This window comes from Corvus kubaryi, unplaced genomic scaffold, assembly GCF_017639235.1.
Source record: "Corvus kubaryi isolate FWS band 111438036 unplaced genomic scaffold, C.kubaryi_AGA036_p1.0 37232, whole genome shotgun sequence".
Taxonomy (NCBI): domain Eukaryota; kingdom Metazoa; phylum Chordata; class Aves; order Passeriformes; family Corvidae; genus Corvus; species Corvus kubaryi.
In genome coordinates this window covers 3,859,734-3,880,770 of record NW_024581066.1, presented here as the reverse complement: position 1 = coordinate 3,880,770, position 21,037 = coordinate 3,859,734, and the positions used below count along the sequence as shown (strand labels likewise).

At 38.1% G+C, this 21,037-nt stretch overlaps 1 protein-coding gene across 3 annotated transcripts in view; it reads left to right on the top strand.

The window, feature by feature from the left end:
• Positions 1-21,037, top strand: part of AKT3 (AKT serine/threonine kinase 3) — a 154,373-nt gene that overhangs the window by 731 nt on the left and 132,605 nt on the right. For 2 of the 3 annotated variants that reach the window (XM_042023010.1, XR_006015213.1), the window contains one exon: positions 12,107-12,256. In XM_042023010.1, the coding sequence (XP_041878944.1) occupies positions 12,211-12,256 (46 nt within the window). In that variant the 5' untranslated portion in view covers positions 12,107-12,210. Of the gene's footprint in view, positions 1-12,106; positions 12,257-21,037 lie in introns of those variants that run through there. The other variant, XM_042023011.1, reaches the window with a different exon arrangement.

The window sequence follows — 21,037 nt, the reverse complement described above, 5'->3', positions numbered from 1 at the left end:
GCGGGGCGGGGGCGCCCGTGGCCTAGCCCCGGCGGCGGGGCGGGAGCGGGGCGGAGGGGCGGGGGTCGCCCCGCCGGGGGTGCGGGGCCGGGGTGGGGAAGGGCGGGGCGGGGGCGTTTCGGCGGGGAGAGGTTATGTAACGGGGAAGGGGGGGCGGCAGGGGCAGGGCAGGGCGTGCGCCCCGGGGGCGCTGGGTGCGCGGGGCCGGCGGTTCCCACGCGGCGGCGGCCCCTCCCCGCGTCCCCCTCTCCGTGTCCGTGCGGCGGGCGCCAGTGCCGGGACTAGCGCGGGATTTTATCCGCTGGGAACTTCTGTGCGTGTGCGCGAGCGTGTCCGTGTGTGTGCGTGTGCGCCCGTGCAGCCCCTGCGCTAAGAATAGCTCCGCGCCCGCCGGGCCGCCGGTGGCAGCGCCTCGCACAAGGGATGATGCTGCTGCTGCTGCTGCCGCCGTCGCCGGCTCTGGCTGCAAGTAAACAAACCGGCCCCCCCGCTCGCCCCCGCCCGCCCCGGCCATCATGGAGGCTGCGGCCCACATGCAAAAGTTGATGCGCAGCCGGCTGCCCCGGGTGACCGGCGGCTGCCCCGGGCCGGGCCTGCGGCGGGGTCTGCCCGGGCGGGGTCCCGGCAGGTGCCGCCGCGGGGCGGGGAAGGCCGGGCGTGCCCGCGCTGCCCCGCCGGGGTGCCTGTGCGGGGACCCCCCGCCCCCAGAACGGTGCGAGCGGCGGGGGGCCCTGCCTGGCAGGGGGTCAGCGCGACGCCCCTCGGCAGCGAGATCGCACCGCTATATATTGTAGTTTAAATGCAAATGATCGTGATGTAACGAGCACTACCGGGCTTATAGGCTGCGGGGTTGCTTTGTATGGGCACTGCTTCTTAGTTTACTTCTGGATGGGAATCCAAGAGGCGTGAAATAGCCAGGACTGTTTCACGTTCTCCCATGATACGTTGATTAAACGTAAAAAAAAGAAATCTTATTTCCCTGCAGCTTAAAAGGATAAACAATTTAATCTCTCTTGACCATTATTCGAATTTTTTTTTTTTCTTTAATTACTACCACTAGTTATTAGTTGACTGGCTCCTTGTATATGTCTCATATATCTCATACATCATCTCATAATTTATATAAAAATGTGTCCCAGTCTCTGATTTAAGAGTTTTATTACAAAAATTATGATGTGCCTGATACCTGCACTGCCAACTTTTTTCGGTACTGAAGAAACATAGAGCAGTCTCTTCTGCTAATGTTTGTTTAGATCTTGCTAAAACTTTACTAACAGGCAAACATGGTTCCCCGCACTTTGCACGTAGATGTCTTTATTTCTCAAAGCAAGAAGCATGCAGATAAGTAGACTTTAACTCATGCCAGGTAACATTTTAAGCATATTTCTGTTAGCTGCTCTATAGGCAAGATCTGCTTGTTTACAGTAATATGGAAAGAGTGTACATGAGGTAGAGAAGGAAGCTTATTTTGTAAAAGTAAGCATATTAAGTTTGTAGGACTGTTTGGTTTTGGTTTTTAATTTTTTTTTTTTTTTTTGGTAGGAACCTATAAATCGACCCCAATATCTTTAATTGGATTGGATTACTAATTGTAGTCCTTGTGGATATATTTTGGTTGGATGCAACCAGTAAGTCAAGTTCAAATAAGGGCCGAAGAAAAACTTCAGGGATAAGATGTCTCTGTTTCCTAGAAGGTTACATGTATTGTTTGAATAGCTCATTTTTTTAGTCTGATGTGAGTGTATGGTGTGTGTGTATACACAGATAGTATTAACAAGACCGTCTTGTTTAAGGCAGTTTTTTCTATGGTGCATTACTCTAACTAGGTTTGAATGGATTCAGTAGTCAGTTTCATAAATTGGTTTACAGGAAGTAGTATTTGAGTGTTTTACTCACTCATTTGTTCTGCATTTTGGGGGCAGGTGATGTGTTTTTAAGCAAAATTCTGCAATTCTAGGGGAAGTAGGTGAGAATTCAGACAGGTACTAGTTTTACCTTGGCCCCAGTTGAAGTAGATACAGTTATAAGGCTTGGATAGCATTAATATGCACTAGAAATTTTTGACTTTTTGATACTGTAACAAATGCTTTGTGAAAGGGAGAATACTCTGGTGTGGTTTTTAAGCTTGACTCAAAACCACTTACTAGAGCTCTGCAGTTGTTTGTAATGCAAGCTTGTGTTTGCAAGATACTAACCAGAAACCGTATCTTGACTTCCTACTGCATTTTGCAACAGCATGTATCTGTAGTTTCTATTATAACCAAAAGATCCTTCAGATTACATGGAATTTGCCTAACACCAAGTGATTGTGTGTTCTTTCACATTTTCCCAGTTTAAGGAGACCTATTGAATAATAATTTCTACTCCCAAGCAGTATTATTTGCTAAATAACTTTTAAATACTCAATTGTTTTGGAAGTTATGAACCATTACTAAAGTGGTTTGTGTTAAAATGCATTTGAAATTTCTGCGCTGTTCTGAGTATGAAGATGATACAGTTTCTTGTAACTGTTTGCTTGCAGTTTCATTTTGTGCTGTTAATGCAACAGGTGCTGTGGACTTGGCAACATAGTAGCCCAGCTTTCCTTCAGTTTTGAAACAGAGACCCACTATTTGGCGTCTTTTATGGCTTGGGCATGCTACTAATTTTAGTCCACATTGGAGAGTGGAAGGCCGTGGACATATACTGACTGAAAACTTCATTGTACCATACTTTCATTTTGACATGGATAATGCATAAATGAATTGATGTCCTATGAAAGGAATGCGCCGTACTATAAATGCATGTTTTGTAGAGGTTTTGGTCATGTATATAACAAAAGTCCTCTGTTCTTTTTTTCCAACTAATAAAATAAACGTTCTGTTCAAAATGTGCAATACTCCCCTTGTGAACTACAGTAGTGATTCAAAAAGAGGGAAATAGTTAAATGTGTGCATCCGTGAGTTTTAAGGTCAAAAGGTTGCTTTTATTTTCAGTATTTGTATGAAATTTACAACTCACTTCTTGTTGAAATACTGTCTTTTATAAGAAGAGGTTGCCAACTTAAGTGCCCTTTCAAATTATTCTAGAATATTAGATTAATTTGTTTATCTTGGATTCTCATTCTGTTACAATAGGCCTAATAAGAATACCATGGAAGGGGCAGGGGTGCTTTCTAGCACAATATGTAGCTCAGGAAGTTTTGCATTGCTTGCGAGGAAAGGTGTGGTTTCAGTGAGAAACTTGCTTGTTGACCAATATGTTTTCTTTTTGCTGTACAGAGGAGACTTCCTCAGGATCACAGGGTGTCCTTGGTAAATAAATGTGTTGCACTAGTTACTCTTCTTTGCAACAAGTTGTTGTGGTATAGAAAAGATTACTTTCTAAAGATAAGTTACACAATAGCTGGAAAAACTGATTCAAGGTGCTTAAAAAGTAATCTATTAAAGACAGGGAAACAACAACAAAAACCCCCAAAACCAACACCAAACCCCCCCAAAAGTCCCAACCCAACCCAAAACCTACCAGCAAATAACAAAATATTGAATGTGAAATTTAACTCTTTGGTTTTTTACTTAGCATAAAAATTCATTTTTAGAACTGTGGTTTATATGTTTACCTTGGGTAATTGTATGAACAACATTCTGGACTCCCTGTTTAAAGAGAAGAGTTTATAAATGAAACTTATTTAGGCAAATCACTAATATGTACTAATAAAAAAAACCTGCAAAAAATGCAAGGGTACAGTAGGTGATTATTTGGTGTTTTGTCCTTGTTCCATGACTCTAGATCAATTTTAAGTATGGGCATCAGGTAGTTTTGATGCATGCCAAGGATTTTAAGCAGATTGTTTTTGCCTTTATTATTCAAAGATGTTATTCAGGTGTAGTAGGAAGATGTAGCAAAGTTCATAGTTCCAAAAAAATGCCCCAAGATTTAATAACATTAAATGTTGCAGTCAAGGAGAGTAAGCATATTTGGCTTGTGCATGTGAAAGTGCTTACTTTTGCTCAATTTAAATGTTTCTTTCATTTTTGATACTATTCGTGTCAACACTTACTATGTTTAGGATAAATAATATATGTTTAACCCATCTTGACCAATCTTCTTTTCCCACCTATTTCTATGTGACTGTCTAAGTGTGAGTCACACTGATCAAAAATAGCATTAAGAACACATTGTTGCCCTGTGATTTTTTTTTTTTCTGTAATATCCTGACTAAAGAGCAGTAGTGATTTTTAGATTCCCTTAAGAATGCAACTGGGACCTCAATATTTCATGTGCATGTCTGAATCACTTCACAGCATGGTTTGCCAAACTTCCCTGTGTTGTGCACGTGACACAGTTGTTTGAATGCCTCCTATAGCAGGAGCAGAGCTGAAGACCCTGCCTCCTTTTGATCAATGAAGATCTGAGCACTGCCTTTTTGTAGGTGTGGAATGTCAGTGCCCAAGAGTCAAGAACTTCTTGTACAGCTGGTTTAACACCACAGAATAAATGCACTGCTTCTCAGATCAGTCTCAGCAATCTTGCAAAACAATTTCTACCAACATACACTTATTTTTTTTCCCTAAGCATTAAGTGTGTTTCTTGAGATATGTAATTAGTGCAGCTTGCCTCATGAGCTTTTACTGAAATTATTATATCCTTTTCTAAATGTTTTAATACATGTTGAGACAGCATTAAGGTTGTACATGAGAGTTTCATGTAATCTGGCTTTTCATATAACATTTGCTGAAGACCTTCACCTGGTGAGCTCTGCATCTGTGCATAAGTTAGGGTTGTAGAGAATTCCTTCTGTCCTTAGGAAATTCAGATCTCAAGTTGATGAGAATAATGCTTTTTGAGTGTGAACAAGAAAGTCCAAAGGTTTTGGGTTAGAAGTTGATTATGTTCTAGTCATGTTGCAGTGTCAGGATTTGACAGCAGGTTCTGCAATGTTTGGTTGCTCTGTAGAAAGGAATCACAAAGTTCATTCCTATTACAAGACAGTTCAGAATTTGATTTGTTCAATGTAGACATAATAAATAAAACCTACTATGTAACAGTTTAAAAGAAAGCTATTTGGTAGGCATGTCACTGAACTTTCCTCATCTTTTATATTAATAGTTTGATAATGCTTTTTTTTTTTTTCAGTACTTTCTTGTTACTCATGAGTAGTTCACATATTTCTGTTTTTTTTTCAGCGGTGTGCTTGGTCTTTTATGCACAATACAGAGCTGTGCTGCAGGAAAGTTACCATCACAGAAATAATTAAATACATGAGTTTAATGAAACTTTGATTTGTATCTCTTGAAAGGTATCTTTTAAAATCTCTCATCTGAGAATGACTAGGAATTTCCAGATTCTTTGAACTTTTGAAAATTAGGTTAGTTTTTTCCCTGAGTCTTCTAGGCATAGAAAACTAATTCTAGTTTGTTTAAAAAATATGGAGCTTATGTTTATTTTTTCTTCATTGTTTGAGTAATTTCTAAACTGTTTTTAAGGAGCAAAGGAACTTTGTCTCTAAAAGGCAAGAATTAGTATTCCTGCATTAATCCTTGGCAAATTAAACTTATTACATGTGTTTTGGAGGGTTAAGTAACATTATCATAGTTGTGATACTCAGCTCAGCTAATCCTTGATTTGACTTCCTCTGAGTCTCAAAACTCTCCCAAGCTCATTGTCTCAGTAACTTTTTTTAATGCGTAATTTTAGCCCTCCCTTAATCTTTCTACTTGAAATGTATTCTTTGGTTACATTTCAGACATGCATTCTAGTATCTCTGCTTCTGTCTGCTTTTCAGCTATTGTTTTATGTGATTTGAGGGGGACAAAAAGGATTGAAAGCATTTTTGTCAATAAACACAAGGCAAAACAATAGGTTGTTAATGTTTCACGTGGGATTCTAAAGAAACAATTTAGTTACATTTAGAAACTTCCTTTATACCTTGGTAAACAAAGGCAAGGGTGGCTTTGTTCACCTTGCTTTAATTATACCTTTGTCCCTTAAAATAACTTGCTTTGTCATTATAATAGGAAATAGAATACAGAATGATGGTTTCTTTCCTGATAAACTTACTCAGTTGCAGAATCTAAGTAAAACATCTAACTTGTATATCAATATTTTAGTGTGCCTGCATTCTTCTAACTAGGCTTATCTGAGCATATATTAGTTATGTGAAGCTTTTTGACATACTGAAAGCAAAAATAGAACACTGCAAATATTAAGCATACACGTAAGCATGCATTAAAAAGAGCTATTTATGTTTTCCAAAGTGTGTTGGTTTTCCTTGCCACAAGGTGTAGGCCGTGCCATTTTCCTATCATGTCCCTCACTATTCCGAATCAAAACTTATGAAGTAAAGTTGTTATGAGTTGTTATGAGTAAATTTCTAATAACAATTTTCTTAAAGTCATCGAGGCTTTTAGTATGAAATGTAGTTTAAAAAGTTTTTGCAATGCTTGTCATGGAGAGATTTTGGGATTTTTTAATATTTGTTTTAAAAACTGTAAATATGTCTACTTAGGAAGTACTTAAGGTATCTTTCAGAATTTTAATTGTGTATACATAATGTTTACTATTTTTTGAATTTTGGATCTATTTTCTTTTAATAATCCTATTTTTGAATTTCTTTGTCTTGTCAAATCAGTTAATCTTCTGTGTTGGTTTGATATTGTGGGGGTTTTTGTATTTCTTTTTAAAATTTTTAATTGACTCTAATGAGTGGGACAAATACTATCTGCCTAGAGGTTCCTTTTTCCTCAATCCAAGTTGTGATAGTATTTAAATCAGTCAGTATAACCAGAATTCCAGAATATTTCGTTTATAAAGGCCTGTATAAATACTTCATGTTTTTTAGTTAAAGCACTCACCTGAATGCCATTCTTCCATTAGCAATATATTCTAATTTGATTTAGGGAGTTTTGTAGCAATCTCTGTTCTGCCACATAGTCTTTTGTGTAAATTTTTGATGATGTGCAATATATCCTCTAATTGTTTGGCCAACTTTGCTAGGGGAGGAGGATATGCATGTGTTTTTTTATATAATTAAAACCTGGATCTCAGCTTCCATTCCTAAAGATAACTCTGTTTTCAGTTTAGAGCCTTGACGTTTTGAATTCCTTGTTCTGGGAGTGCAACCTGCATTGGAAACAGTTACAACCTGCTTGTTTGTTTGGGAAGAGTCAAATTTGAGAAGAACTCTTAATAGCTTGATCTGCTACAAAAAAAAAAAACAAAACCCCAAAGCAAGGAAATAAATGTGTGTGATGGAAGTCACTAGAGGATGACTGAGAACTGCTTTTTTTGGTGATGTGTGTTTTGTGTGCATGCACAAAATGATTCAGTTGCTTTTCTGAAAAATAAGGAGATAGAGATGATGAGATTTGGCTCTGCTTACACGGGGGACCAAAGAATCTCAGTGAGTCAGGCAGAGGGAATCAGAAAGGTTCACTTAGTGTTCTTTTTTCCCTAAACATTTTACTAAACAAAGGATTACTTGTAAAAAAGGAAAGTGGTAGTACTCATCTATTAAGAGAACAAGGTTGGATGATTCACTCAGTTGATAATGGTACAAGAAGTTATGGGGATCATCTCTGGAAGCCCTGAAATTGATCCTGTTGGTATTCTCTCTGGTAACTTGAGTTGGTAAATGTGAGAGTATCTGTTTTTTCTCAGCTCCAAAATTGTTGAAAGTAGAAGCCTGTGTTTATGAAAGTTCTTACAACAGAAAACTGAATCATACAATTTACACTGAATTTATGGGTGCTGTCTTCTTTACTCAGCTGTCTCCTGTCACGGGGAGAATGGGAAGATGCCCAGATTCCAAGGGAGTGTTGTCTGTTCTTACGAATCTCAATGGTAATTCACTTGCACATAGTGGTTTTTAAGTGTAGACCTGAACCACAGTTTTTAGCTCTTCTGGTTGGAAGGGATTTCATTCCTTCTTATTATTCACCAAGTGTCTGTAGGTAGGTGACGGCTGTGATGGGCACAAGAGCCTCCTTTAATTTAAAAACAGAAGCTGGGGAAAAGCCGTCTTCCTACTGAATGGTCCATTGCTCATTTTAATTGTCGATCTTATAGTTCCCATATGGTAGCATCATGAAGTAAGATGGTTCTTCTCTATATTGCTGTTATTCTTAAAGTTCAAGATGAAAACCAAGAAGGTGTTGGCTAGTTTTTACCATGGCTCAGGGAAACTATGAGCCTTAGCACAGGGATCTAGAACTCTGTTGCATGTAATAATCTCTGCTTAATCTTTAGTCAGAAAGTTGCCTTCGCAACCTTTGCAGCTAGGAGCTTAAAAATATAGTACTGGTTCTTTAGAAGTGTGCTGAATTGTTTTATCTCACACTATGAAAGTGCCTTAATAACTTCCTGAAGAAAAAGGAAAAGTTGTGCATTTTTAATGAGATAAACCCCCCCAGCAAGTGTTTACATAGAATCATAGAATAATTTAGGATAGAAAAGATCTTTCCAACACTAACCTAATACCACCAAGTCTACTGCTAAACTGTGTCCCTAAATTCTTCACATCACTGACTGTAATGGAGTAAATTTTTACACCTGCATCGTAAAGTATGCTGACAGTGGGTTCTCCTATGTATTGTGCATATACATGACTATCTGATACTGTCTGCAGAATACACACAATATACTGTTGGAAAAATATCTTCCAAATTTGATAAGATACAAAAAAAGGGGGGAAAAAAAAGCAGTCTGGCAATCTGATGTGTTCTCTATTTGCTGGAGAAAATATGAAAACAAGTCGAAGTCTTCCCTGTAGGAAGCAGCTGTAATGCAAAACATCATCAACTTCAGTTCTTACATGTTTTTCTCCTATTTCTGTGGGTTCATCCTATATAGCAGTAAGGTAAACTGTAAAAATTACTGCATACCAGCTGCTGAAACTTCAAGTGCTTTGGGAGAGCAGAGTTGATTGCTACCAAGTATTTAAGTTCCATGCCAGATGTGCAGAATAAACATTTCTGTAGCTTTTCTTGAAATAGTTGAACTGTAGATGAAATGCTGTTTTCATGTGAGAGTTCTTGTCCCATGTGTTTCAGACAACTCCTTTACATCTATACACAATCATTCTTTATTACATCTTCAGGGAAGAAGGTTTCTTTGTGAGTATTTCTCATTATAAGGCCAGTTTTAGTCATGATAAGAAGTAGTTCTCAAAATTCTGCTCTTCTGGAGCTTTGCTGAGTGACTTTTAGAGTAAAAGAGTTCAGCTTTTAGAAAGGCTCAAAGGCATTTAATGAGAGATAATATTACAGATGCTTACAAATGGCTTCTTGAAAGTGTAGTGTGCACATATAACCTTATTTTCATTAGTCTTTTAATACTTTGATTTATCTCCTTTGGCTTCCTATGTAATTCAGCTTGACTTTTAATTACCCATTAATGGAGCAATCAATACAACCATAGAACTGTTGATAATTCTAAAGTTGTTTCTGGTAATACTGTGAAGCTAAACTGGGGCTAGTGCAGTTAATTTTATCTCCATAATTATGTGATTTTTGTATTTTGGGGATTTTGTTCAAAATTCAGTAAAGCAGTACATGTGATGGGTGGGATGCAAGCCTACAGACATACACTTGAGGTTGTTTGAGGCACTGTCTGACATGAAAGTCGGTCATAGATCACATTTTGATTGCGTAACACTAACTTAATTGCAATCAGTGGGTAAATAGGGAGCTTCAAGCATGAATTCATTCATAAATCATGGACTGATTGATCAGTCTGTGGGCAGACAAGATTATTGCTACTTAGTACAGAAGTTAATTTCTTATAGCTATGTCTTTTCCAATAAGAATAAATCATTGCACTGTTGACAAGTGCACACCAGAAATGGAAAGTACATTAAATTTGCCAAAAGGGTAAAATGTATTGCCAGGCCAAGGTAAATACTCAGTGTTACATTGCTACTTGTGTCTTTATAGCTGGAAAAAAAATTCAACTGTGATTGCTTCTTAAAGAATGCCATGTAAGTCTTGTAGAAAACTGAAGTTGGGTATTTGGAAATTGATGTGCTTACACTTCCTTCCCAGAACAGCTGCTCCTAGGTCACAGCTGTTTGACACCCACCTCTGGGCTTTGTAAAGATTTATGTGTTTGTAATAAGAGCTGATGCTGTGCTGCGGTGATCCAGAAAGGCGGAACAGCAGCCTGCTTTCAGGCGCGTCTTAATCTGTCAGATCTCTTTTCATGCACAGCTGATAGACTTGCTTATCTCATTTGAAGCATGCAAACAAAAGTTCTGATAATGTGACCCAGAAATTAACTCTCACACTAGTAAGGTGCAGGATGTGGAGATGCGTGTTTTGGTTATTTCTGCTGTACTGGCCTGCGTATAATACGACGCCTAAAGTTAGATGAATTAACATCAGTACAGCAGTCTCATGTCCTTCCAAAATGCTGTACATAACATTTCCTTTTAACTCTTATGAAAGCTTAAACAGGGTGTGTTTGTATAGACACAGGTGTGTGGTGTCCTGCTGGACACGACAGGGTGTGATGCCAGTGCCAAAGGTTGTGTGTCACCTGCGCAGGTCTCACTGCCATATCTGCCAGTGCCCTGGGGATGTCTCAAAGACACTGTAGCAAATATTACTTAAACTTTACAGTTCTAGTGAGTTTAACATTGTGATTTTTACTTTCATGCAGCCAAATTACTGAGTATTTTTGAAAAAGAGTAGTTTAGTGAAAGCAAGACTTAGGTGAGCACACTAGAGTGTTTCTGTAAAATCAGGTTGTACTGTATTTTTGTTGCGTACCACTTGAAAAAAAATACTCCTGCCAAGTTTTATTTTGCATGTACTGCATCCATACAGAAGTAGCCTTCCATCTAGCTGCTGTGTCGTGCAAATACACATTTTTCAAATGATAAATAAGAAATAACCTGTATGTCTATAATGATTCAGTTTTTGGTTTGTACTTGATTGTGTTAAAACAGCTGATTTCCCAGTGCTTTCTTCATTCATTTGTTGCACAGATTGCTTCTAGCACAGTCATATTTGTTTCCTGTTTGTATTTGTTAGTCAGTCTTCTAAATGGATGTGTATGGGCTGCATTTGATAGCACTGCAGTTGTGTGTGGGTTCCTGTTCTGTGCCACCACTGTGTACATGTGTGCTCTTGTGTGTAGAGCTGTAGAAGGGTGTTCCTGCACCATCAGAGAAATCCCGTTTCTTGGCTTCCCATGCTTTTCTGGATGAGCATTATTTGAATGCTTCTCTTTATTTTGAAGGTTGGAGGGGAAAGGCAGTTTGCTGGCTAAAGGAAACATCTCCTGGCCTCTGGCTTCTCTTCCTACTTGATTGGAGTGCTATTTATCTCTTCTTCACAGCTGTTAGGTACTCTGGGAGTGAGGTGGTCAAAATAAAGTGTTGTGGCTTATGACAGTGGTATGTCCTGTTCCAGGACTAACTTCCCTTCTCTGCCCTTCAGGCTGGGGTTTGTAGGGAAAAGAGCACTCCTGTCTCTGCCTGGCTTAAAGCTTTGAGAGAACATGCACTCCTTCTTGTTATAAACTGAGCGTTGGGGGTGTTGTTGGTTAATTTGTACTTATAAGAAGTTGTTTTTCTGTTTGTGTACTTGGAGATGATGTTGTTGTTGAAAAACTCCTGTAAGTTCAGGATTTGTATTGATTATAATGAAATTATAGTGGAAGTAGCAAGAATGTAACCTTTCATTCAATTTTCTTGCACTCTTAATACGATTGTAGGTAGCCATAATAGAGGAGGCACTTGTCCATTGCATGGATTCTGATGATTGTAGGAACAGGGAAAGATCCTGTGGGTTTCAGAGCTGGGCCTGTGAAGCAGTGCCAGCATGCCGCTGCCTTTCATTTAGCAGCATCCTGTGCATTAGTACGAGAGAATTCTGCTGTGCACGTTTTATAGAAGTGCCATATGACTTAAATTTTAACATGTTCTGCTGCTTTGTAGTATTGTAGTGTTCATGGAAAATGTGCTCGAAGACTAGAAACATGATTGTGTTATACAGTTAATTAAAAATAAAGGCAGATTTTTATTATGAGCTCAGTCAGTGAAATACATCAACAAAGACTTTTTTGTTGGCTGTCAAGTGAGAAAAACAGAAAAGACTCAAATTCTTTCTCTAATATTTCCTTCCAGTCTGACTCATCAGTAGAAATTGTGAAGAGCTGCAGAAGAGAAGCCAAACAGACAAGTTGATAAAGAAATACTCTTTTGAGTTTGGGGTTCAGAGTGGAGTCATCATGAGCGATGTTACCATTGTGAAGGAAGGCTGGGTACAGAAGAGGGGTAAGTTCTACCTTTTAATGGAAAGTGCTTCTGATGTCTCATACGCTGTGTGCAATGGTATTACATGGTATTACACAGATGAATGTTCTTGATTTATCTTCTGGTCTGGAGCAAGCTAATCTGACCATATGGAATTAGTGGCCATTAAGGCCTTGTTGGTATTGAGAGGTAACCCTCAGCACTGCCCCTGTTTGTAGGGGTAACTGACAGTGCAGAGGAGGTTGGACTCAGTAATTCCCACTTCACCTTGAACCTTGTTGCTGCAGCTGCTGTTGCCTCTGTGTCAGACTAAGCTGGCTGTTGTGGCAGCTGGCAGAGGCAGTAATAGAGGTGTGCAGTCGAAGGTTGCCTGGAAGCTGCTGTAGATGTGATACTTTCTGTGAAACTTCCTGGATGTCAAAACCATTCAGTGTGGCTCAGCTTGTGTTACAAATGCAAGTAGTCCCAGTAAAATCAACATAACACTTGCATAAAGCTCAGCATGCACCTAATTACTTAGCAGACCTGAAAGCCATATGATTAAAGAATATGTTCCTAACAATAAGCCAGTATAAAGTATGATTTTCTGTTATGTTTGAATTCCTGTGAATTCTTGAGATGTCTCTTTAAAATGTTTCACCATGGGATTTAAAAATTTTTGGAGGTTGCTGTATGTTCAGCTTTGATTGTGAAACCTCTAGAAATACCTGGCATTCATATCATGTCATGAACTTTGGATGAAATCTTCCATGCTTCATGCTGCTCTGCTTTAGGTTGTGGTTGCACACATGATTATTTTTGAAAGATTATAACCTCTCTCACAGAGAGAAGGTGATCTGGATTTTAGGGTGATTTATGCCATGAGTTTCTGAGTTTTATGAGTTTCTGTGATCCTAGCCCAAAAAGATTAGACTGAAATAGTGGGAACAAAATAACCCTTTAATTTACAAAGAAATGCTTTGCTTCAATAGCAGTGTGTGAAGACAAAGATCATTATTAACTTTGTTATTGCAGATTGACATTAATTGTCAAATAAGGCAAGACAATGAGAGAAAAATTTTATTTTTCTTCTACTATTCCTGCATAAATTGTATTTCAGGATGCATTATAGGTGTTGTAGATGAAAATGAGCTAAACTATGTTAAGCTTAAGGCCTACTTCCTATTTTGGAGTATATATGTGTATTTATAACAAATTATATTTTACATGACAGGAACTATTTAAAATTTTTAATTAGTTTTCCTTTCCACCTTGTTGTTGTTTACTCAATTTGGAGAACTAATTTCCTTTTTTGATTATTCATATATATTTCTTTCAAATGTATTTGAATGGTTAGGATGCTTCAAATAATTTTCTTTTACATGGCATCAGTTCTTTCATGTAATATTGCTCATTCTTATTACAACTCTTATCAACTCTGTGAGCACTGGATATGCATATATTAATTACTGGGATCCAGAAAAGGATAATATACAATGAAACTCAATGTCTTACTTAATATTTGAAATTCTGAAATGTAAAATAAAGGTTTTTCTTCTCACCCTATTTTGCTATCTATTAATTGAAGAAAAGCCCACTGAGTTGACATTTTGATGTCAGTTTTGTTAGTAATTGTTTTCTTTTCTAATTAAAGACATTTCATGACATACATTTTTCCTTATAAATAACTTCGAACTTATGGTTGGGTTTTTTTTCTTCTTGCTATAGGTAACTATGTAGGATTTAGTGGGAATTTTTAAAATTGCGTCTATATTGTCCTTAATTTTCTTTGTCTGACTTATTCTGGTTGTTGGTGGGTTAAAGTGTTTCTTTTGTTTGTTTCTGAAAACAAAAGGAAAAGCATGGTTGCGTTTCACAATGTTAAGAATTCATAAGCATTTCATTCCACGGTTATGCATTTTGTGTAATTACAACTTTTACTCTCACCTTGCACTGGAGCAAGAAAATCAAAGTTGTTAAGTGCATTTGTTAAATGTTGCCAAGAAAAAGTATCCCACTTTAATCTATATTCTGAGAATTGGAATATGCTCAGTAGACACTTACTCTGGCAGCTAAATATTCTCTGTGCTAAGAAGCATCGTGGGATTGGGTAAAGCTGTCTTGCTTCCACAAGCAATCATTCTGTTACAGTTTTAAAGTGGATTCTTTGATCACCAGCACTCCGTGCTCATTGGCTCAGTTCACAGGCTGGTTTTGATGGGTACAAGCCACGTTCCACCTGGAGAAGGGTGAGTGTGGGATCTCTTCTCCAGGCAGACACTGAATGAATTCCAGCCCCAGTGACGGGTCCTTTGGACAGCCCTGAGTCACGTGTATGGTGCAACATAAATTTCTGAGACTCCAGACTGAATTTATCTAGAAATAAAACTTTTAAACCCTTCCTGCTGGGAACATAGGGGCCTGGGCTTCTTCGGTTGACTGATCTGTTTTCTATTATGCCGAATTACTTGGTCATGTGACTATAGCCCTGGACCTTTAAAAATTGTCCCCTTCAGCACTCAGTGTGGTTTGTGGTACAAGGAAAGAGAAAAAAATCCAACTTCTCTTTGTGATTCATAGCCCAATCAAGGAGTGTGAGGATGACTTGAAGGTATTGGGATGAAAAATGGTTTTGGGGAGCTGTCTAATGAGATGGGCCATTACAAAGGCGAGTTAGGTGAACTCAATGTAGAAATGAGAGAGGAGGACTAAAAATAGAGCTGGGGATCTCTCTCTGAATTGAGACTCTGCTAGAGAGGGGCTAGGGAAGACAGGTTGTGTTAGGGCACCATGAATGGCTGTGAAATGCAGTGAAAAGATGTTTGCTTTATTGTTATTCTTAGTGCTGTATCCATGTCAGTAATAGAGGGCTGAGGGCTATATGTCTGTAAGGTTTTAAGCCTGCTGTTGAGCACTGAAGAATCAGATGTGATGCTACACAGTTGGCTTCAAAGCCCCGTTTTTCTGTGTGTGCTTAAATGAGGCAGCCATTAAAGTATTAATGTTTTACTCAAAATTAAGAAAATGCCAGAATTAAGTTTTTTTGAGTCTGATCATACTTGGGCTTTGAGTAGTCTTTAGGAGAAGCAGTTTCAGTGTGGTGAGAGTAGATGATACTGTGGAAGATTAAGCTGTTGTGTGTGAAAGGTCAAACAAGCAGAGATTATAGGCTGGAGGTGAGAACTTTGGACAATAGAAGACACAAAACCCAGGGGGAAGCAGTGCCTGAGAAGCTTGGGAAACATCAGGTCCCAGGGGAAAGGAGACCCTGAAACACAGTGACTGGGTGTGCCTGGACAAGTATTGCAGCCCAGCAAGAGCAGATTCAGGGAATGAAATAATTGGTGATGGGGGCTTGACACCTGTCTACACACAGTGCATTTGTAAAGTGAAGTGGGTGTTAATTTGGACTGGCTTCTGTCGGCTTCTGTGCCCCTTTGGCAGTGGTAGTGCTCCTGGAGTACATTGTGTGGCTTTTAGTTTCATCTGAAAGGAACCAGGTTTGTGCACTGTGGGACTGCTTCAAGCAGCAGATGAAAGGGCATTAACTAGGGTGGTGGGAAGATTTGCTGCAAAAGCGCTCTCCTTATCTGAACTAAAGTACTGATTCAGATCCCTGTGAGACATCAGAACTTGAACAAGTGGAGAGCCAGCAGAGCAGTCTCCTTAGAGTGGAGTCTCTGCTCAGGCGAGAGAGGACTGGGAATCTATTTTGCATGGATGGCTTTATGGTTGTAACTTAGTATCTTAGATCCAGTGGCAGGAACCAAGCAGCTCATGGCCTGTGTCCACATGCAGCTGCAAAGATATTTTTGCAGTTCACTGGCTCAGTGAGGGTAATAATTTTTATTTCTTTCTGTTCTCCAGTTATACCTGTAGCCAGATTAGAAGAGAGATGCATTGTCTTCCTTTATGAACTCACTTTTTAGATAAAATCAACATTTTTCCTTATAATGCATACAGATGAAAGGGAAGCAATTTTGACTAAAAACCTTAAAAGCAGTGACCTGAACCTTGTTGCTGATATGCAAAAATTAAATGTTTGACATTACTGCAGTTAGTGTAACCACTCTGCAATAATTGCTGAAATGACTTTTACATTTTGGATTTGCGGAGGACAGTGTTTTGCAGAGTGAGTATTTTAAATTTATGTAAAAGTTAGTATCCTTAATTTTACTTAACATGCTTTTACTGTATTTACTAAATTAATGATTTGCAGAGGGGGATATATTTTTAATTTATCAGTTTGGAAACAGATGTTTTTATACGTGGATGAACATGCTTAGTGTGATTAAGGCTGAATCATTACAAAGATGAGTTTTATGCATATAATTCATGTGGTATTTTTTCTTTAAAGCCAAAGTTTTCTGAGTTGTAGAGTTGACCTTGTCTGTGGTCTATAATAGTCACAACAATTAGATTTAAGAATCTTTCATAACTATGCTTAATTGCAACCTAATTTCTTTATATATAACCTGTGCACAGAATTTCAATTAATTTAAACATATCAAAAGGTTTAAGAGTTTCTGTTACTATGTTATTGAAAGATCATTAGGGACGAAGGAAAAATTGACACAGATGCTAACTTTTTAAAGGACCCAGTTTTAAATTTAACGTGTCAGCTAACTTTGTCTTTACTTGAAAGAGTAAGGTCTGATTTTGGTGAGGATATACCTAGTATGTATGGCACAACACGATGGCTAAATCATTATTTAAAGACAAAGCAAAATGTTGTCAGTTTAAGTTAGTGCTTGTGTTGCCATACCTCCATTGCCTTACCTCTGGGCTTCTGCATTCCGGTGTGGTACGTTAGGTAATGCAGTTTGCCATGGCAGTCTTTACATGGCTCACATGGAACAGCATTCCAGTTTTGTAGAGAGGGAACCAAAGTACAAAATTGTTGTGGCTTAACTGTAATAACTTAAGAAGTTTGATGTAATGAGATGGTGGTAAAAAACCAGATGTCATGGAGCTTTCCTGTAATGAGGTTGTCCTGTAAATAGTGTATCACTGAAATACTGTCAAATGATTTTTCACTCAGTGTTTTTCTTTTTTTTTTCTTTTTTCTTTTTTAAATGCCTTTCGTAACTACTTGGTATCTAAAATTGATGTAGTGTTAGTGTTTCTAAACTCACACAGTTCATGGAGTGTGTTTGATTTACTGTGATGGGATTCACTCAACTGCCGCTCTCTTTCCATTTTTGCCATTCAGGACATGATGCAGATCTCATGGGATTTTGAGAAATAACTGTGGAAAATATTTACTGTTGTTATATCTTCTATCAAGAAGAATAAATAGCATAGTGGAATAAACCTATTGTTCCAAATAGCAATAGAATTGTTGTTTAAAGTGAAAATTATTTATAGTCTTAGGGTAACATGTCTTTTCCCTCCTACCCCCAGCTCAAATCCAGAAAAAGAACTGTGTTATTTCATTTAATGGCCATTGGGTTTTACAGTTGAACCAAGACCAAACAGATGTTAATTTTGGAAATATACACTGGAGATTGAGTTCATGTGGTATGTTGGAGGTGATTTTTTTTTTTTTGGTTGTTGTTGGTTTTGCTTATTGGTTTATTTTGTGGGGTTTTTAAATTTTTTTTTTTAATGGTTGCATGAATGCATTGATTGGAAAATTAATCTCAGAAGTTATGGTATTAATTGAGTGTTATTCACAACCTGTCAGAAGTCTTGTTTGCAGATTGTCTGAATTATTTGAGCAATTTAACACACCTCCAACAAAGACAAATTTAAATAGACTATGTTGAACATCTGCTACACAAAGTAGAAGAAATTTAAAGAATTTTTTTCTAATTGTCTTAGCGGATAGTAGTTTAAGGTAAAGTCTTGATTGATGAACCGCTTGAAACTAAAGAAGCCTTTCATATTGTAGTTGTTCTACTCTAATTCTGTCTAATTAATAGAAAACCTGAAATTCCAACAAATTATATGAATGTAAAAGAGGCAGTTCCATGTGGACCAAAGGAACAAAAAATGACAGTGCAAGCTTTCTTATATCCTTATATGGAAGCTAGATTTTTTTTCCTTTTAATTCCCAAATAATTAAGAGATTGCTGTACCTTGCACTCAGTGTAGGAATGGATTTAGGTAGATCTGTAAAGTTGCTTGCAGTCAGGTGAATGTAACACACTGTTTGGGTTTTGTTTTTTGGCTTGGGGTTTTTTTGTTTGTTTTTGTTTTGGTTTGCTTTTTTTTTTTCACATGCACTCTAAGCAGAGATCTATGTATTTAGATGCTGTTTTCCTGCAACTACCCCACTGGGAGAGGAGGGCCTCTGAGCCCTTCCTCTGTCCCACTCACTTTGTAGTTCTACCAAGATCTGCTTTTTGGAATAATTATAACCTTTTTAACCATACTTGTCCTTAAACGAGGATCAGAACCATATAAAAATCTTAAACTTGGTATAACTAGGATGAGTATGGGGTGTTCTCTTTGCTAAATAACTTTATTCCAGATACTTTTTAGGTAGCACATAGGTGAGTGTAATTCTTGCAGCTCTCTACCTTGCACTATTACCAGTTTCTGTTCTTAAAGGCAGTTTGCTGTAGATATTGAAGCATGAAACGCAAAGTATTTTAAACGGTCTCAAGATTTTTCTCTGCAATATCCTTGCTGAATGCCAATATAGTTAACTGTGCATGGTTGATTAATTTTTACTTTTTAAAAAATTGTTTTTGTTTCATTGTAGCTATAATAGAGACTGTTTCCAGTTTTTAAATGGTTGTACAGTTTTGATTCTCATCAGTAAAAATGATGCTCTCATACATGGAGCTCTCTTGTAGATAATAGTGGCTAAAATTCTGTGCATGTTCTTTGGTTGAATGTATTATATGTCAGATAGAAGATGCAGTGATATCTTCAAATTAGGAAGTGTTCTCCTCTGTTTGTATTAGTGTATTATTAACATGGAACATTCATGGGCACTAGTATGTTGAGCTTGGAGCTATTGAGGTACAGATTTCTGAAAAGAGGTTAACCAAATTCAATACCTAAATCGAATCTTTTATTTTCCCTGCAGTTGCTTGTAAGGTGTGTTTCTGGTGCTTATCACTTTGGGCTTTAAACTTTCACATATCCTGAGTTCTAGAGTAGAAAAGTGCGTTTGCTATTCGTGACAGCAACAGGTTGCTTGTTACACAGCAAAATACCTTGGCAATGGGTGGTTTTGAGTATTCTGGACACAGTGGCTTTACATGTTCTTGTATGTGTGTTCCATTTTCTATATGATACATGCTGCCTGGTTACTCATGTTCTGAAGGGTTTCTCCATTCATACTGGTTTCTCCTATTCATACCACTTTGTTACCCAATGAGAGCAATACTTCTAAAGAAGCAAGGTTAAACATTTTCTGTTGCAGGGATTAGGGAAGCAAGATGTTAATTCATTGCCCTTTTCCTGCTCACAACCCTTTTGGCCTTGCAGTACTGCATGACCAACAAATGTCCAAAGGGTGCTGTTGGGGAAGAATTTGAGGAACCATTTTGCAAATACATGTTTTCTGTTTATTAAAACCTCTACTTTTTTACTTGAAGCTTAAATAGTAATGCTGTGTTACTATTGGCATACTGTAATATATTGGTTACAAATGAAATTCTTTTGTGTTTATGTTACTTTCACATTGTTTTTGTAAGGATAATTTTCTTGCAATACCAGAACTTTTGATACCTTGTAAAAAATCATCTTCTCTCAATATACCTGCATGCCAGTCCAACAAATCTCCCAAGTCTTTGTGATTTACTTTATTTCAGAGGCAATCTGTGTACCTGTTATTCTCACCTCAGCTAGGTCAATCAGCTTAAGCCTCTGTGGGACCCACTTCTTTAATACTACTTCTGCTGTAATTGTCAAAAACATTATTGAGGTCAACAGCTGTGACTTGTAACTAGGTTCTGAAAGAGTTTTAGGACTGGACTAAGAAGTCAGAGTTTTAGGGCATGAGGCAAATGAGACTGCAGATTGAGATATTGAAAAATAGGCTTTTTTCAATAAAGAAGCTTTAGGGAGAAGACCAGGGAAGAAGGTTTTATAACCACTCAGTGCTGTCTTGGTTGTCTTTTGTCTTCTTACAGGAACTTCTGACCCTTCATGAGCATCTCTACAAATTTTAGACAAAGTGATGACAGTCTTTTTTTCCATAAAAACCAAGGAAAGATGCTGGTAGTGAGTGGGTTTTATTCAATCTGCAAGTTCTTGAGAGCAGTTTAATAATTTCTAAATTGCAGGCAAAACGTTGTTGCTCAGTTCCAACAGCACAGACCTTGACTTGCTCTGGGAGGGTTTCCTGTTTCTCAGGGTAGGACTCCATCAGCATAATAGAGGCAAATCTTTGAGACATGCTTAGATTTTGCTTCAAACTGTATATGTGTGTTTCCAGAGCTTTGCTTTGGACTTAGTGTCATGTCTGTTCCTATGGACTTGAGAGCTCCTTGGCAGAGGGAATGTATGAGTTGTGGTCACAGTGTAAGCCAAAGCTTGTGATAGTTGATAGTTGGGAGATTTGCTTTGGATGTATACTCCTTATCTGTAACGTTGGTGCGCATCCAGTCTTATTTTTTTCCAGTCCTCTTCAGTCCCATCTCTTACTAGTACTACTTACTCTATCTCTCAGCTAGTCTGTGTTGCTATTGATTCCTTCCCTTGCAACTCAGGGCATTGTTAGCTTACTTTATATAAATCTAAGTAAATTTCCTTGTAATCAGATCATTGCAACTCTGTCTTGTTTACTGTAAATTCTTAGTTTATAGTTTGCTTTCTAACAAAGTGCTTTCTTTAAAACTGATAGGAAGATAGGAAATGAATGTG